This window comes from Aethalodelphis obliquidens, unplaced genomic scaffold (assembly GCF_003676395.1).
Source record: "Aethalodelphis obliquidens isolate GAN/ISIS:26980383/991018 unplaced genomic scaffold, ASM367639v1 scaffold37, whole genome shotgun sequence".
NCBI lineage: Eukaryota > Metazoa > Chordata > Mammalia > Artiodactyla > Delphinidae > Aethalodelphis > Aethalodelphis obliquidens.
In genome coordinates this window covers 11962951-11977602 of record NW_020837981.1, presented here as the reverse complement: position 1 = coordinate 11977602, position 14652 = coordinate 11962951, and the positions used below count along the sequence as shown (strand labels likewise).

The 14652-nt window shown below is 36.0% G+C and overlaps 1 protein-coding gene across 4 annotated transcripts in view; it reads left to right on the top strand.

Annotated features, from left to right (window-relative positions):
* The window catches only part of MCU (mitochondrial calcium uniporter), a 202763-nt gene that overhangs the window by 169208 nt on the left and 18903 nt on the right, over positions 1–14652 (top strand). For all 4 annotated transcript variants that reach the window (XR_003437879.1, XM_027129932.1, XM_027129930.1 and 1 more), the window contains 2 exons: positions 7265–7435; positions 9034–9138. Coding sequence is in view for 3 of the 4 variants with exons in the window: in XM_027129932.1 (XP_026985733.1) it covers positions 7265–7435; positions 9034–9138 (276 nt within the window). In the remaining variant the exon portion in view is untranslated. The remainder of the gene's footprint in view (positions 1–7264; positions 7436–9033; positions 9139–14652) is intronic.

Below are 14652 nucleotides of genomic sequence, written 5' to 3'. Positions count from 1 at the left end.
AAATGGGCAAAGGACCTGAAGAGACATTTTTCCAAAGAAGACAAACAGATGGCCAACAGACACATGAAAATGTGCTCAATATCACTAATCATCGGGAAAATTTAAATCAAAACTACAATGAGATATCATTCACACCTGTCAGAATGGCTATTATCAAAAAGACTAGAAATAACAAGTTTTGGGGAGGATGTGAAGAAAAGGGAAACCTCATGCACTGTTGGTGGGAATGTATTGATAAACTGGTGTAGCCACTATGGAAAACAGTATGGAGGTTCCTCAAAAAATTAAAAATAGAACTACTATATGATTAAGCAATTCTACTTCCAGGTATTTTTCCCTGTGTTCATTGTAGCATTATTTACAATATCCAAGATATTGACACAACCTATGTGTCCATAGGTAGATGAATGGATAAACAAGAGGTGGTATATATGTACAAGAGCATATTACTCAGCTATATAAAAGGAGGACGTCTTGCCATGTGGGACAACATGGGTGGATCTTAGGAACTTCATCTAACCTTGCTGGACTTTATTGTTCTTAGCTGTAGAAGAAGGGCTTAGTCTGTATGATTTCTCTGACCCTTCCAACACTAAAATTCTATTATTGTATTTCACATTCTTGATGCAGAATAGAACAGAAAAGGGAAAGAAAAGAAACAGATGATGGCAAGATCATAAACCACTGGAATCATCCATCATATAATATAAAGTTCAGTTCAAAGTATCTCTGCAGAAAACACCCTAAATGTGCTTCCTTATTGTACCAGTTCCCGTTCATAATAAGTCCTTAAGAGATATACAGTCATGTTGAAACCAAGCAGGACCCTGTGGGGCTCCTGGGTACAAGTCCTTTCTGTGTCCCTGTTTCTTGTTTGTAGAAAATGGGCTTCATTCAGCCTCAGCCTTCCCTGAGTTCCAAAGGGCTGATTCAAACAGTTGCTAATCAGGGAGGGGAGGGAATGCAGAAACAAGGGAGGAACAGTTAAGAAGCAATAGTGCAGCCTTGGGGCAGGGTCCTGGTTCCTTCTCAAGGAATATACATGATAGTATCTTTGAGTTCTTCTGCAGGAACTAAGGCCCCGACCCAGGTGGAAGATGGTAACTTCAGGCTGGGCACATGATTCCTGGGGCACTGCCCTGTTACCTCAACACCAACCAATCAGAAGAAAGTCACAAACCCTGCAGCCCTCACACCAAACTTTGCCTATAAAAACTTCTCCCCCAAAACCATTGGGGAGTTTGGGATTTTTGAGCACAAGCCACCCATTCTCCTTGACTGGCCCTGCAATAAACCTTTCTCTGCTTCATACTCCGACGTTTCGGTTTGTTTGGCCTCACTGTGCATCAGGCATACGAATTTGTATTCAGTAACAGTGTTCATAAAATGATATATTTTAGAGGAGATTTTACTAATTATTTTGAGCACCAACTAATTTTCCTACTCTGAGTTTTTAACAGTTGGCTAAATAACAAGCATTTGTATTATATGACTTTTTCTACACCTAATGCTCCAAAGCTTTTTTTTTTTTTTAATATATTACTTCTTCAACCCCATGTGTCTGTTGTCCTTGCACTTCTCTTCTTACTCAGGAAAATTCCTTGTCTTTACTTTTTATTCCTAAATCAGTTGTCATATTCTGTCTCTCAGTATTTGTATGGGATGCCCCATAATTTCTAGGTTTCTTTGAACCACACTGCTATAGAACATACTTAGATTATTTCTTACTTATTGAAATGGAAATCAAAGCAAAAGATTTTTTTTAACCAACCAAAAAGTTACTTGATGCAATTTACACTTAAAAAGAGTATTTATCTCTAGAGAATAGTAGCTGACAGCTATCATTAGCTTGTAAATTCCCATTGTGACTTCACTACAACCAACAGCAATTTTTTATATTGTTAAACTTGAGGAACTATGGTAATTGTTATTCTTTGGTTGCAAAACAAGAAATCTAACATTTGCATTACAATCTAGTGTGTGGGAAAGAAGGAGACCTGGGGATTTATTTCAAAAGCAGTATTGTAATAAAGGTTTGTCAGTTCTGAAATGTGCTATCCATGCAGAGTTTCTCAAAGCTTTCATATTTAATTCCTTTTAAAGGCTTCATAATCTTTAAAGGAAAAAGTTAAACTGAGTGATAAAGACCTTAATTTTATCTGTTGACTTTGTCTCAGTTATTTAAAAACAGTAACCCCTAAGCACTTTCCTGTGAAACTGATGTATTAGTGAAATCTTCCATACTTTATGTGTTTAAGATTCACAGATTCCTATCTTTTATTTAAATCCAACTCTGTCTACTTCTTGAAATCTGTGTGTGAATATTTTTGCATATATCAATAGAAAGAAGACTGGATTGGAGGGAAGAAAGCACCAGGTAGACAAGTTAATCACCTAATTTTATGACCCCATCATCATTACTGCTTATAGAACTAATAGGAATATTTATGTTGCTGGCTCTGACCTTAGGGAAACAATGGATTGCTAAGGATTCTTTTAAAAATGAGAAAGAAAATGAAAAAAATTTCAAGTTACTTTAGATATTGAAAACTTTAGGTGGTACATGCTATGTATTAAGTTTATATTACTATTTTTGGCCTCTTTTTCCTTAGGAAACTCAGACTCTCCTTTTGGAAGGAATAAACAGAGATTTCTGACTTTGCTTCTTTTTAGTTTTTATGTAAAAATTCAAATCATGTATCCACAAAGGATTAACTGCTGTGGGAATTGCTGTCCTGCTGTCAACAGCTAGAACACCATATAGAATACATGAAAATACTGTTTCTAAACATTGGACAGTAGGCAAGACAGGACTTTGATCTCTGAGAAAAGAGAAACAAATGAAATTAATCTTACATTGCTTCAGCTTGTAGCCTGAGGGTTTGGTTAAATTCTAAACCACAAGGCCAGGCTATAACAACTTCCAAGGAAATAGCAACTACCAGAAGCTGTAAAATGAATAACTCTTAGTGCTCACTCAGGGCCAGAAATCATTTGACTTCCCAGCAGCTAGAGAGGAGAGACATCACTGAATACATGAACATTCAGCAGAGACTCCCAGAAGAACCATAACTTGGAAGTGGGGGCAAATTGGCCCTAGAATAAAGGATTCTCTAGATCTGTCTTAAAAGACCTGAGAGGATCAAGCTAATATGCAAGCAACTTAACTATACAACAAGATCTGGTATTCAGCAATGTAAAAGTCACAATGTCTAATCTCCCATCAAAAATTACTAGGCATGTGAAGAAGCTGCAGGGTGGGGGGTGGGGGTGCCAGAATCAGTCAATAGAACCAGATCTACAAATGACAGAAATGATGGAATTAACAGAGGATTTTAAAATAGTTATTATAAATGTGACCCTTATATTCAGAGAGAGAGAAGAAAACATAAGCATAATATGAAGAAAAATAGAAAATAGAACAATAAACAAAGGGAACTTCTAGAGGTGAAAAATATATCTGAAATGAAAACCAATATAAATGGAATTAATAGCAGATTAAACACTACAGAGGAAGAGATCAGTGACATTGACATACATAGCAATTAAAACTATCCAAAATGAATCTGAGAGGGAAAAACTAAAATAATATGAACAGAGTTTTAGTGCCCTGTGTGACAGTACCACATGGTCTAATATAAGTGTAAGTGGAATCCCATAAGGAGAGGGGTGGGAGACATAAAAAATATTTGAATAATGGCCAAAATTTTTCCAAATTTGATGAGAACGATGAGCCCCCAGAGCTAAGAAATTTAACAATTCCCAAACAGAATAATCATAAAGAAAACCATAGAAAGGAACATTATAATCAGATTGCTGAAAACCAATGATAAAGAGAAAATATTAAAAGCAGCCAGAGGGAAAAAGACATATCACATACAAAGGAACAAAGATAAGAATGTACATAAATTTATCATATACTGTGCAAACCAGAAGGGAATTTCTTTAGAGCACTAAAAGGAAAAAAAAAAAAAAGCCAACCTATAATATTTTACATAGCAAAAATGTCTTTCAAAATTGAAGATGAAATAAAGACTTTTTCTCACTTTACCAAAACTGAGAGAACTTATTGTCAACATATCTGCACAACAAGAAATGTTTAAGGAAGCTCTTGAGACAAAAGGAAGATGATACCAAATGGAAATGTGGATCTATACCAGAAACAATGAGGAACACCAGAGGGTAAATATGTGTATAAATATAAAAGACATTTTTCTAATTTTAAAATTTCTTTAAAGTATAATCAGTTATCAAAGTAAAAATAATGTGTGGTTTATAACATGTAGAAATAAAATATAGAACAATACAGGGGGAATGGAAGTATATTGTTGTAAGGTTCTCTACACTATACCTAAAGTGGTATGATATTACTTGAAGGTTAACTGTGATAAGTTAAAGATGTATATTGTAAACCCTTGAGTAGGGTTCAGCAAACCCAATAGGCCAAGTCCAGTCCACTCCTTATTTTTGTAAATAAAGTTTGTTGAAACAGCCATGCATATTCGTTTACATATTGCCTAGGGCTGCTTTTGCACCACAGTGCAGAGTCTAAAGTTGCAGCAGAGATCTTATGGCCTACAAAGCCTAAAGTATTTAATGTCTGTCTAACCCTTAACAGAAAAAATTTGGCAATACCTGCTATAGAGTAACCCCAAAACATGAAAAGGTACAGTTAATAAGCCAATAGTAGAGATTAAATGTAGTAAAAAAAAATACTCAGTTAATCTAAAAGAGGGCATGAATCGAAGAAAAGTGGAAGAAAGAAGAGTTGAGTCAAGAAAAGTAGCAAGGTGGCAGACATACACAACAATATTTATAATTTATTAAATGCTAATGATATACACACTTTAATTAAAAGACAGATTGTCAGATTGGATAAAATAGGAAGACTCAACCATATGCTGCCTGCAGGAAACCCACTTGAAATATAAAGACGTGGGTAGGTTTAACGTAAAAGGATGAGAAAAGGTATACCATATGTCCACACAAAGACTTGTGAGTAAATAATCATAAAAGGTTTATTCATAGTAGTCCAAAACTGGAAACAATCCACATGTCAATCAACAGGTGAATGGTTGAACAAATTGTGGTGTATCCACAATTTTAAATGCTACTCAGCAATAAAAACAAATTAACTACTAATGCATGCAGCAACACTGGTGAATCTCAGAATCATTATGCTGGAAGAAAGAAGCCAGATACAAAAGAGTACATGCTGTATGATTCCAGTAGTGTAAAACTCTAGAAAAACTAAATATAATCTGTGGTGAAAAAATCCAATCAATAGTTGCCCAGGGGTTAACTTGAATCGGATCAAGAGAATTTGGGGGGGGCTAATGGAAATGTTCTTTATCTTGATTATTATGTCAAAATTCATCAAATGTTCATTTAAAATAAGAGTGTACATTGTTATTTATAAACTATGCTTCAATAAGGGTTACTTTTAAAATTTAAGTCACGGAACAATGTAGTGTGAGGCTTTTGTATTCATTGTAGGCATTATAATTTACTAGACCAGGCGAGGAAATAAGATGTAAATGACTACAACTATGAAAAGTTTGATGCATTTAGAATCTCCAGAACATTATTATTCTATGTATATTTCCTCTCGGCTCTTCAATTTTGAGGGATACGAATCCTTAAAAACTATAGAGTGTATCTTTTGAGTCTTAAAAAAAGCTAATAAAGAAACATTATTAGGGACTTACCTGGTGGCGCAGTGGTTAAGAATCCGCCTGCCAACACAGGGGACAAGGGTTTGAGCCCTGGTCTGGGAAGATCCCACATGCCGCAGAGCAACCAAGCCCGTGTGCCACAACTACTGAGCCTGTGCTCTAGAGCCCATGAGCCACAACTACTGAAGCCTGGGCGCCTAGAGCCTGTGCTCCGCAACAAGAGAAACCACCGCAATGAGCAGGCTGCACACCGCAACGAAGAGTAGCCCCTGCTCGCTGCAACTAGAGAAAGCCCGCGTGCTGCAAGGAAGACCCAACGCAGCCAAAAATTAATTAATTAATTAAATTTAAAAACATTTTTTAAAAAGAGACATCACTCATCTTAAAGCAGTCTGCTAAGTGGGTTTTTTAAATTTATTTATTTATTATTTTTGGCTGGATTCCATACCAGATTTGATTCCAAACCCTGTTTTCCTTTCACAGACTAGTGATAAATTATCATCTTTATTTTTTTAATATTTATTTATTTATTTGGTTGCACCAGGTCTTAGTTGTGGCAGGTGGGCTCCTTAATTGCAGAACATGGGCTCCTTAGTTGTGGCATGTGAACTTTTAGTTGCAGCATGCATGTGGGATCTAGCTCCCTGACCAGGCCCCCTGCATTGGGAGCACGAAGTCTTATCCACTGTGCCATCAGGGAAATCCCTAAATTATCATCTTTAAATGCTTGGTTGCTTGTGTAAAAAATTCTGGTTCAAAATTTATTTATTAAAAGATTCATTTGAAAAATTTTTTGAAAGAGTTATTCTGGCATTTGTTTTAGGGACTAAGGTTCTGTAAATCAAGACAGTTAAGGAACAAGATAAGGAAATAAGGAATTCTGTGCCGTTCTGTTGTAAAAAATCCTTTCAGTTGTGTAGCTTATGATAATGGTTCCCTTAATAACATTTTGTTAGTAAATCCCAAAAGTTGAGCTTTGGCCTCTTGCTAACCTCAGGAAAATGTTCAAGAGAACTTAAAAGGAATTTTTTTTATTATATCATAATACGTCCAAGTTGTATAAGAATGCTTACTTATCAAGCACCTTGGATATAATATTATACGTACTACAGAAATATGAGGTGATTGTCCTTGAGTAAGTCTCACTTATTAGTGTACTTTCACATGTCATTCCCCACAGATTCTTAAAAAAGCTCTGGCTCCCGAGAGCCACCTCCTACAGGGTATAGAATTTGGCCCAGCAATCTCTGGCTACTTAATAAAAATTTACTAAATGGATTCAGGGTTTGTATTCACCAATACCAAGAACTTTACCTTAAATTCCTGGGAAAGCGTCTCCTTGACCCACTTAAAAGATAATCCTTTGCATATTTTCTTTTTTCTGCAAAGTGTTGTGTGATAGATATGATCTTCCATAAGCCATTTCCTGGAATAACCTTCAACTAAAGCTAAAGGGCATATTCTTGAACCTTAGAAAACATTTTAAGCCACACTAATAATAATAAACCCCCATTTAAGAAGATTAATAATGTCACTTTAACTTATAATGAAATCTAATTATCATATGGTTATGGGTCTTTTTCATTCAGATGTGACAGTGGTGTATCAAAATGGGTTACCTGTGATATCTGTGAGGCTACCATCCCGGCGTGAACGCTGCCAGTTCACACTCAAACCTATCTCAGACTCTGTTGGTGTGTTTTTACGACAACTACAAGAAGAGGATCGGGGAATTGACAGAGTTGCAATCTATTCACCAGGTATAGTCACCTTCATTATTTTTTTTTTAAAATTTTTATTGGAGCCTAGTTGCTTTACAATGTTGTGTTAGTTTCTGCTGTACGGCAAAGTGAATCAGTTATACATTTACATATATCCACTCTTTTTTAGGTTCTTTTCCCACATAGGCCATTAAATAGACATTTCACCAAGGAAGACATACAGATGGCCAAGAGGCACATGAAAATATGCTCGACATCACTAATCATTAGAGAAATGCAAGTCAAAACTACAATGAGGCATCACCTCACGCCAGTCAGAATGGCCATTATAAAAAAATCAAGAAACAATAAATGCTGGAGAGGGTGTGGAGAAAAGGGAACCCTCCCATGCTGTTGGTGGGAATATAAATTGATACAGCCACTATGGAGAACAGTATGGAGGTTCCTTAAAAAACTAAAAATAGAACTGCCATACCACCCAGCAATCCCACTACTGGGCATACACCTTCATTATTAATTCCCACCCACCCATCATTTCACTCCAAATTGTTTTTACACACACACACACACACACATACACCACTGCAAAAGAATCCCATGCTCTTAACTTTAGGACACAATCTTTTGCTTAGCAAATGTCAGGAGAGACAGTGATTTCTCTCCCAGTTTTCAGAATATGATTGCTCAGTTTTAGCAAGGGTATATACACAGGGATCTCATTCAAAAGCACCTCACATATAATGCCATGGGCAAAGGTGAACCATCAATCACATTTATACTTTTGAGACCTTTTGTCATTACCTTAGGTGTAGAATAAACTTTTCTAGTAGTTGAGCCATCATCTCTGAAGATATGAAATATTACACCTTCTTTTTAAATCTTCTTAGGTCTTTCACATAAATGTTTACAAAATGAAGACATATGGTTTGAAAACAATATAAAATAAGGCACTAAAAATTCCCATTTGACATGATATCCATTTCATTTATTTATTTTTTAAGCGCCTTACATTTTTCCCACTTTCACTTTGAAAAATTTTAAACCTACAGAAAAACGTAAAAGCCTAGTACAGTAAGTACCTATTTACTCTTGGATTTACTCAGTTGTTGCTAATTTGCCACATTTCTGTAGTTTAAATATTTTAAATATTCTTAATTCTCAACTCATCTTGTAATGTAATTAATAGATCAGCTTGGTGTACTTTGCTAACCCTAGCATCTGCCCCTACTGGATTATTGGCAACTAATCAGTAACTATACTGCAAAGTACCATATATTAGAAAACATTGGGTGTTTTACTCAACCAACTTCCATCATAGACATCCATGCACCTCTCCCAGTGACCCTAGATTTCCAGCTGACACATATACATCTATGTAATTATTTCACTTGTTCATAAAGTTCTTCCAGAAAAACACGTTGTTAAATCTTCACCAAAAAGATGGCCATGAAAACAAAAAGCCTCAGATAGTATAAGCGTTGTTTAGCATAGAATTTAGGGATAAGGCAAAAAGTTAACTGAAATTTAAAAGAGAAGACATAATTTTAAAATCTATTTTGAGGATTGCTTTTTTCCTGACCATTCTTGAATAATTATGGACATATGACCTTAAAATTTTCACATTTAAATTTTCACAGATGGCGTTCGAGTTGCTGCCTCAACAGGAATAGACCTCCTCCTCCTTGACGACTTTAAACTGGTCATTAATGACTTAACGTATCATGTACGACCACCAAAGAGAGGTAACAAGTAACCTTGATAAGGTCAGAGAAATGTGAGAACGGCTTTTGGAAAGAACTTTTTTTCCCCTGGGTAAAGTTGAGAAACAGTATTCAAAGAGCAGTCAAAGTTTTACATATAGGTAGCACTTCGCTAGTACACTGACTAAAACATAGACACCAGAATGCTTTATTATCGGCTCTTGTCACTGTTTCGCATAAATGAGTGTTCTACATAACTTAAACTCCTTCCTTCCATACAAGCTAAAAGTCATATTATTTTAATAACGTTACTGGGGGAATCTTTTTTTTTTTTTTTGCCGTACGCGGGCCTCTCACTGTTGTGGCCTCTGCCGTTGCGGAGGACAGGATCCGGACACGCAGGCTCAGCGGCCATGGCTCACGGGACCAACTGCTCTGCGGCATGCGGGACCCTCCCGGACCGGGGCACGAACCCACATCCGCTGCATCGGCAGGCTGACTCTCAACCACTGTGCCACCAGGGAAGCCCACTGGGGGAATCTTTTTTAAAAATTATGGAATTCCCTGTCCTCTTAAACATTTGTAACAGGAATTAACCCCCTTTTTTGATGGCTCAAGGTTAGCAGTTTGAAAGTCAACTATTGTACAATAGTAGTCCTTGGGAACTTCGGACGAGAATATGCTTTTATGCGAAAAAATGGGATATTTGCCTCCAGTGCCAGAAAACTCAGTAATCAGATATTTTCATGAACTACTTTTAAAAACCAAAGTTAATGCAAAAAATCTATGATAAACAAAATATGAAAAATTTAAATAAAGACAAAGTTAGTTTTACTGATTTTTCTTTTTACCCCACACTCCAATATGGCTTTGCACAGTACTGATGCTATTAAATAGCCCTCTAAAATAACATTTTGAAGTGTGTCTCTTTTGGTCATCTTTCTCTCTTTGCCCTTGATGTTCATTGTCACTCACTGCTGTCGTTAATTCCCCTTCCACCACCACCACCCCCTCCATCAGCTTCCTAGGACATTTGTTATTTTCCATTCTGCTTTTGAGAATTGTGTCTAATGTAGAAAAAGTTCTAAGTAAAAGCCTAAGTATTGAATGCCTCCAAAATCTGGTCCACATCTACCTTTAAAGTTTTTCTCTTTTCCTCTTAAAAGATTCCTACTTTTCCTCCACCCTCTAGTTCTTTTGCTCTTTCCTTTACCATCTCAGTGTTTTCTCACCTTTCCTCTAAGATGCCTTTTTCTTTTATTCCTAACCTCCTATTTCCTCAGGTCAAAATCATCAATGTCGACTCTTCCATGATCCCATTCTTTCTTTTTCTTACTCCCAGCCAACCAGAAGTGATTATTCTCTTCTCTGAATTCTTCATTCCTTTTCTTTTCAAATGATCAGAGGGAAGGCACTGTGATTTTTGTATATCCCATTGACTTAGGTAGTCATCCTATATTGAGCGAGTTAAATGAGTTAAAGAATCCTTTAAATAGTAAGACATTACTGAATCAGATTTTATTAAGTTGGAATAATTGAACATGTAGACCAAGGATTGTTAGCTATATATTAGCTATACTAATATGTTTTTCTTCTTTATTCCCTGATTCTTGGACTAGATGTTCTCTTTAAAATAACAGAAGTACAGGCCTTATTTTACTCAGTTTTTTTTTTGTTCTTTAAATTTGCTCTTTATTTTTTTCTGGCTTTATTGACATATAATTGACATATAACACTGTGTAGTTTAAAGTATACAGTGTGATGATTTGATACACTTATATGTTGAGAAATGATTACCACAACAGGATTAGTTAATACCTCCATCATCTCACATAATTACCATTTCTTTTTGATGAGAACACTTGAGATCTACTTTCTTACCCACTTTCAAGTATACATTACAGTTTTGTTAACTATAGTCACCATGCTGTACATTAGATTCCCAGGACTTATTCATCTTATAATTGGAAAATTGGTACCGTTTGACCAACATAGAACTACTGTATGATCCAGCAATTCCACTTTGGTGTATGTATCCAAAGGAAATGAAATCAGAATCTCAAAGAGATATCTACACTCCCATGTTCATTGCAGCATTATTCACAATAGCCAAGCTATGGAAACAACCTAAGTGTCCATCTACAGATGAATGGATAAAGAAGATGTAGTGTGTATGTGTGTGTGTGTGTGTGTGTGTGTGTGTGTGTGTGTATGTGTGTATCTAAAATATTATTCAGCCATGAGAGAGAAGGAAACCCTGCCATTTGCAACAACATGGATAGACCTTATGTGTGTATGTGAATTTCCTAGGGAGTTCATTCTATTTTGATTTTCTACTGCATTAGTAAAATATTAAAAGTTGACTAATATATTCTTATATAAAGTATAACAGTCAGGAAAGTAAAGATTTATGTTGTCAAAAACTAGAGGTATTTTAATCAATGAATAATTCTAACCATCTTGTCTAATACTGTGTTTTTAAAAGAGAAATGAAAGTTTTAATTTTTTAAATAAGGCTATTCTCAAGTTGAATAGGGAAAGTAAAGGTAGAAACTGAAAAGGGGAGAAATTATATTTGATTCTCTGGTAATCAGTTTGGCAGCCTTACAACTCTTTGTTTTATCTGTATCTCAGAACTGTGGGTATCTGTCCACCTTCCCTAGAAGTCAATTAGAATGTGAAGTTTGCAAGGGTCAGAAGTCTATAATTCATGGGATAATTGTAATTTGAAGTATGAAATTTGGTAAGCTCAATAGTAGCATTAGTATAAAACTTTAAAAGACCGTTTTAATATTTAAATTTAGACGTCAAATCTCTCAGCTCTGTTATTATTAGTCAATGAGCAATTATGTCATTATATACTTTTTTCACAGAAGCTTAAATAATTTTAAGTTCATAAACTAGTTCATAAAATAGTTTTAAGTTCATAAACACTTTTCCCTCCATTTTTAAAACATAGTAAAAAAAATCTTTTTTTCTTTTGAAATAAACGTAAGATAGGTTTTAGTTTTGTTTCCATCATATTATCTTCCTCCAAGTCACCACTGTTTGTCAGCTGCGGTGAGTAAGAGAACAGTTGAATTTCTGTATTTGAGAGGGATGCCGATCATACAGATGAGTAAACTCTTCCCCACATTGTAACTGTTTTTAGTGAAAAAGCTAAATGGAGAAAAGAAGTTGAAGGCACTAGGTTTTGGGTATTAGATAATGAGAAGAACACTAGAATTTTATATATACATGAAGCAGATGGAACAAATATACTTTATCTAATAAAAGTTAAAATAGTTAATGGAGGAAAACTTTTCCAGAATAGTTTTAAGTTTTGACACAGTTTTTTTCTACTCATTCCTTACGCCCCTTTAATTTTCTCTTTTCTCTCCTATTTTTCTTTTCCCTGTGCATGGATAGCACTTTAGAACTAAAAATGCTCTATGAATGTTGTGCACCAGTAAACCTTAACTTCACATACTTCACCAGGCACTGAGGATAGAGGGCTTATTCATATAGGATCTAATATAGCCATGTTTGATATTTATGTGGGATTGGCAGTCATAGGTATTACGAATACCTAAGTCCTGACAACCCTTGTACCTAATGCCAAAATTGGAGGGAAGAGGCAGGAAAAAACTGAAATGGCACAAGGGGGCAGGTCATAGCAGCAAGGCTAGTTGCAAGTTCCATTGCATTCTTTTGGTTACCAAAGCTGTATATGGCTGGGTTCCCCTGTGACCACTGGTCGTTGAAAGTTTTTGTGCTAAGGAAACTCATCTTGATTGGCAACACTAAGCCCTTTCCCCCATTTATCCATCCAGAGGATATTGGAGACCTTGCTTCTCTCCTAATAATGTAAGTAATTGAGAGAAAATGTTGAACAGACAAACCAAATACCAACTATAATGAATACCTTATCAGAGACTCAGATAGCCAGAATCCTTCCCAAACCATTATAGTAGCTGAAAAGACTTTTTAATCCCCATTATTTGTGCACATCTTCCTGTCTTTGTGTACCTTAATTATCCTGGCACTGATGGCATGTGAAGAAACATTAATAAACATCTTAATTGCATTTTTAGGGAAGCATACACGGATCATCCAGAAGTGTTTTTGTTAAGCCATTAGCAGATTTACCTTCTCTCTTCCTATAATTTCATCTCCAAATAGGTGGGCAGATTTTTGAGGGTCAAGGGTTTGAGGTTGTTGTTTTCCTCCACCATGACAATACCTTGGAAGCATATTCTTCCTGTCAAGAAAATCTAACAAAATAAAGCTAAGTCTCTTGAGTTTACCAGGGCTTTACTGATCAGAAAGATAACAACTCTCTGTTCAGCCAGGTCTAGAATTGGACATCTGTGAGATTGATCTCCTATGAATTATCATTTTATAGTCTTTTCATTGCTGTTTGAATGTATGTTGTAGCACATTAAATTTTATTTGTTTTGAATGATAATGCATTCACAGTGTTCAACTCCCAAAGTCAAAGAACATATGGAAAAAGATTTTCTCATCCCTGTTTCACAGCCACCCTTTTCTCCTCTTACCAGCAAGCATTGTTCTTAGTTTCTTGTTTCCTATCAGAGAGTCAGTGCATTCATAAGCAAATGTGAATGCATAATCTTTTTTCCCTTTTTATGCAAATAATAGCATATCATACATATACTGTTCATGTCGGTCAGGGTTCAATTGGGGAAGCAGAAGCATGTGAAAAAAGTGGAATAAAAGATTATAGGAATGAGACTTTGTACAGTTGTAGATGAAGGTAAAGAAGTAAGAGTCTGTAAAGGGGAGCTTGGAAGATCAGAGAAAAGTTACTAAGTTTGAAGTGATGGCACATGTGGACAAATCAGAGCTTGCCAGGGAACCTGGAAATTCAAGTGCGTCCAACTACTAGGATAAGAAAAATTAACAAAGGAGGGCTGGTAGAGAGATCCCTAGGACAGTGTTATCAAATAGAACTTTCTGTGACAATGAAAATGTTCCATTTCTGCACTGTCCAATATGGTAGCCATCAGTCACATGTGCCTATTGAGCACTTGAAATGTGGCTAGTATGGCTGAGAAACTGAATTTTAAATTCTGTTTCATTTTAATTAATTTAAATAGCCACACACAGCAAACAGTTCCTGTTTTGGACAGCACAGCTTTAGAAAGCTGCATCTGGCTGTGGGTGTGGATTTGCTGTTAATCATCAGAGGTGGCAGTTGAGAAAAAAGAGCTGGATGCAGAGCCAGGGAGAGCAGGCACACACTGGCATCTCCAGGCACCTCTGCATCTGTCTCTCACTACTAACGACAACCTTCAGAGCATGATGGCTTCTGCTTCACTTCTGCCTTCTAAAACCTCACTTGAATCTCTGTTTTGGCTAACTCTAATTCAGAACCATACAGGGAATTTGGGGGAATTTGGGATATATGGGGAAACATAACTCCAGTTTAACTAGATGTCAAGGTATAAAACCACCAAACTGCTTTTCTTACCTAACAGTGTATTCTGAAGATCTTAAAATACCAGAACATGAAGAATTCCTTATTCTTTTTCACAGCTGCTATGTGTTACATTG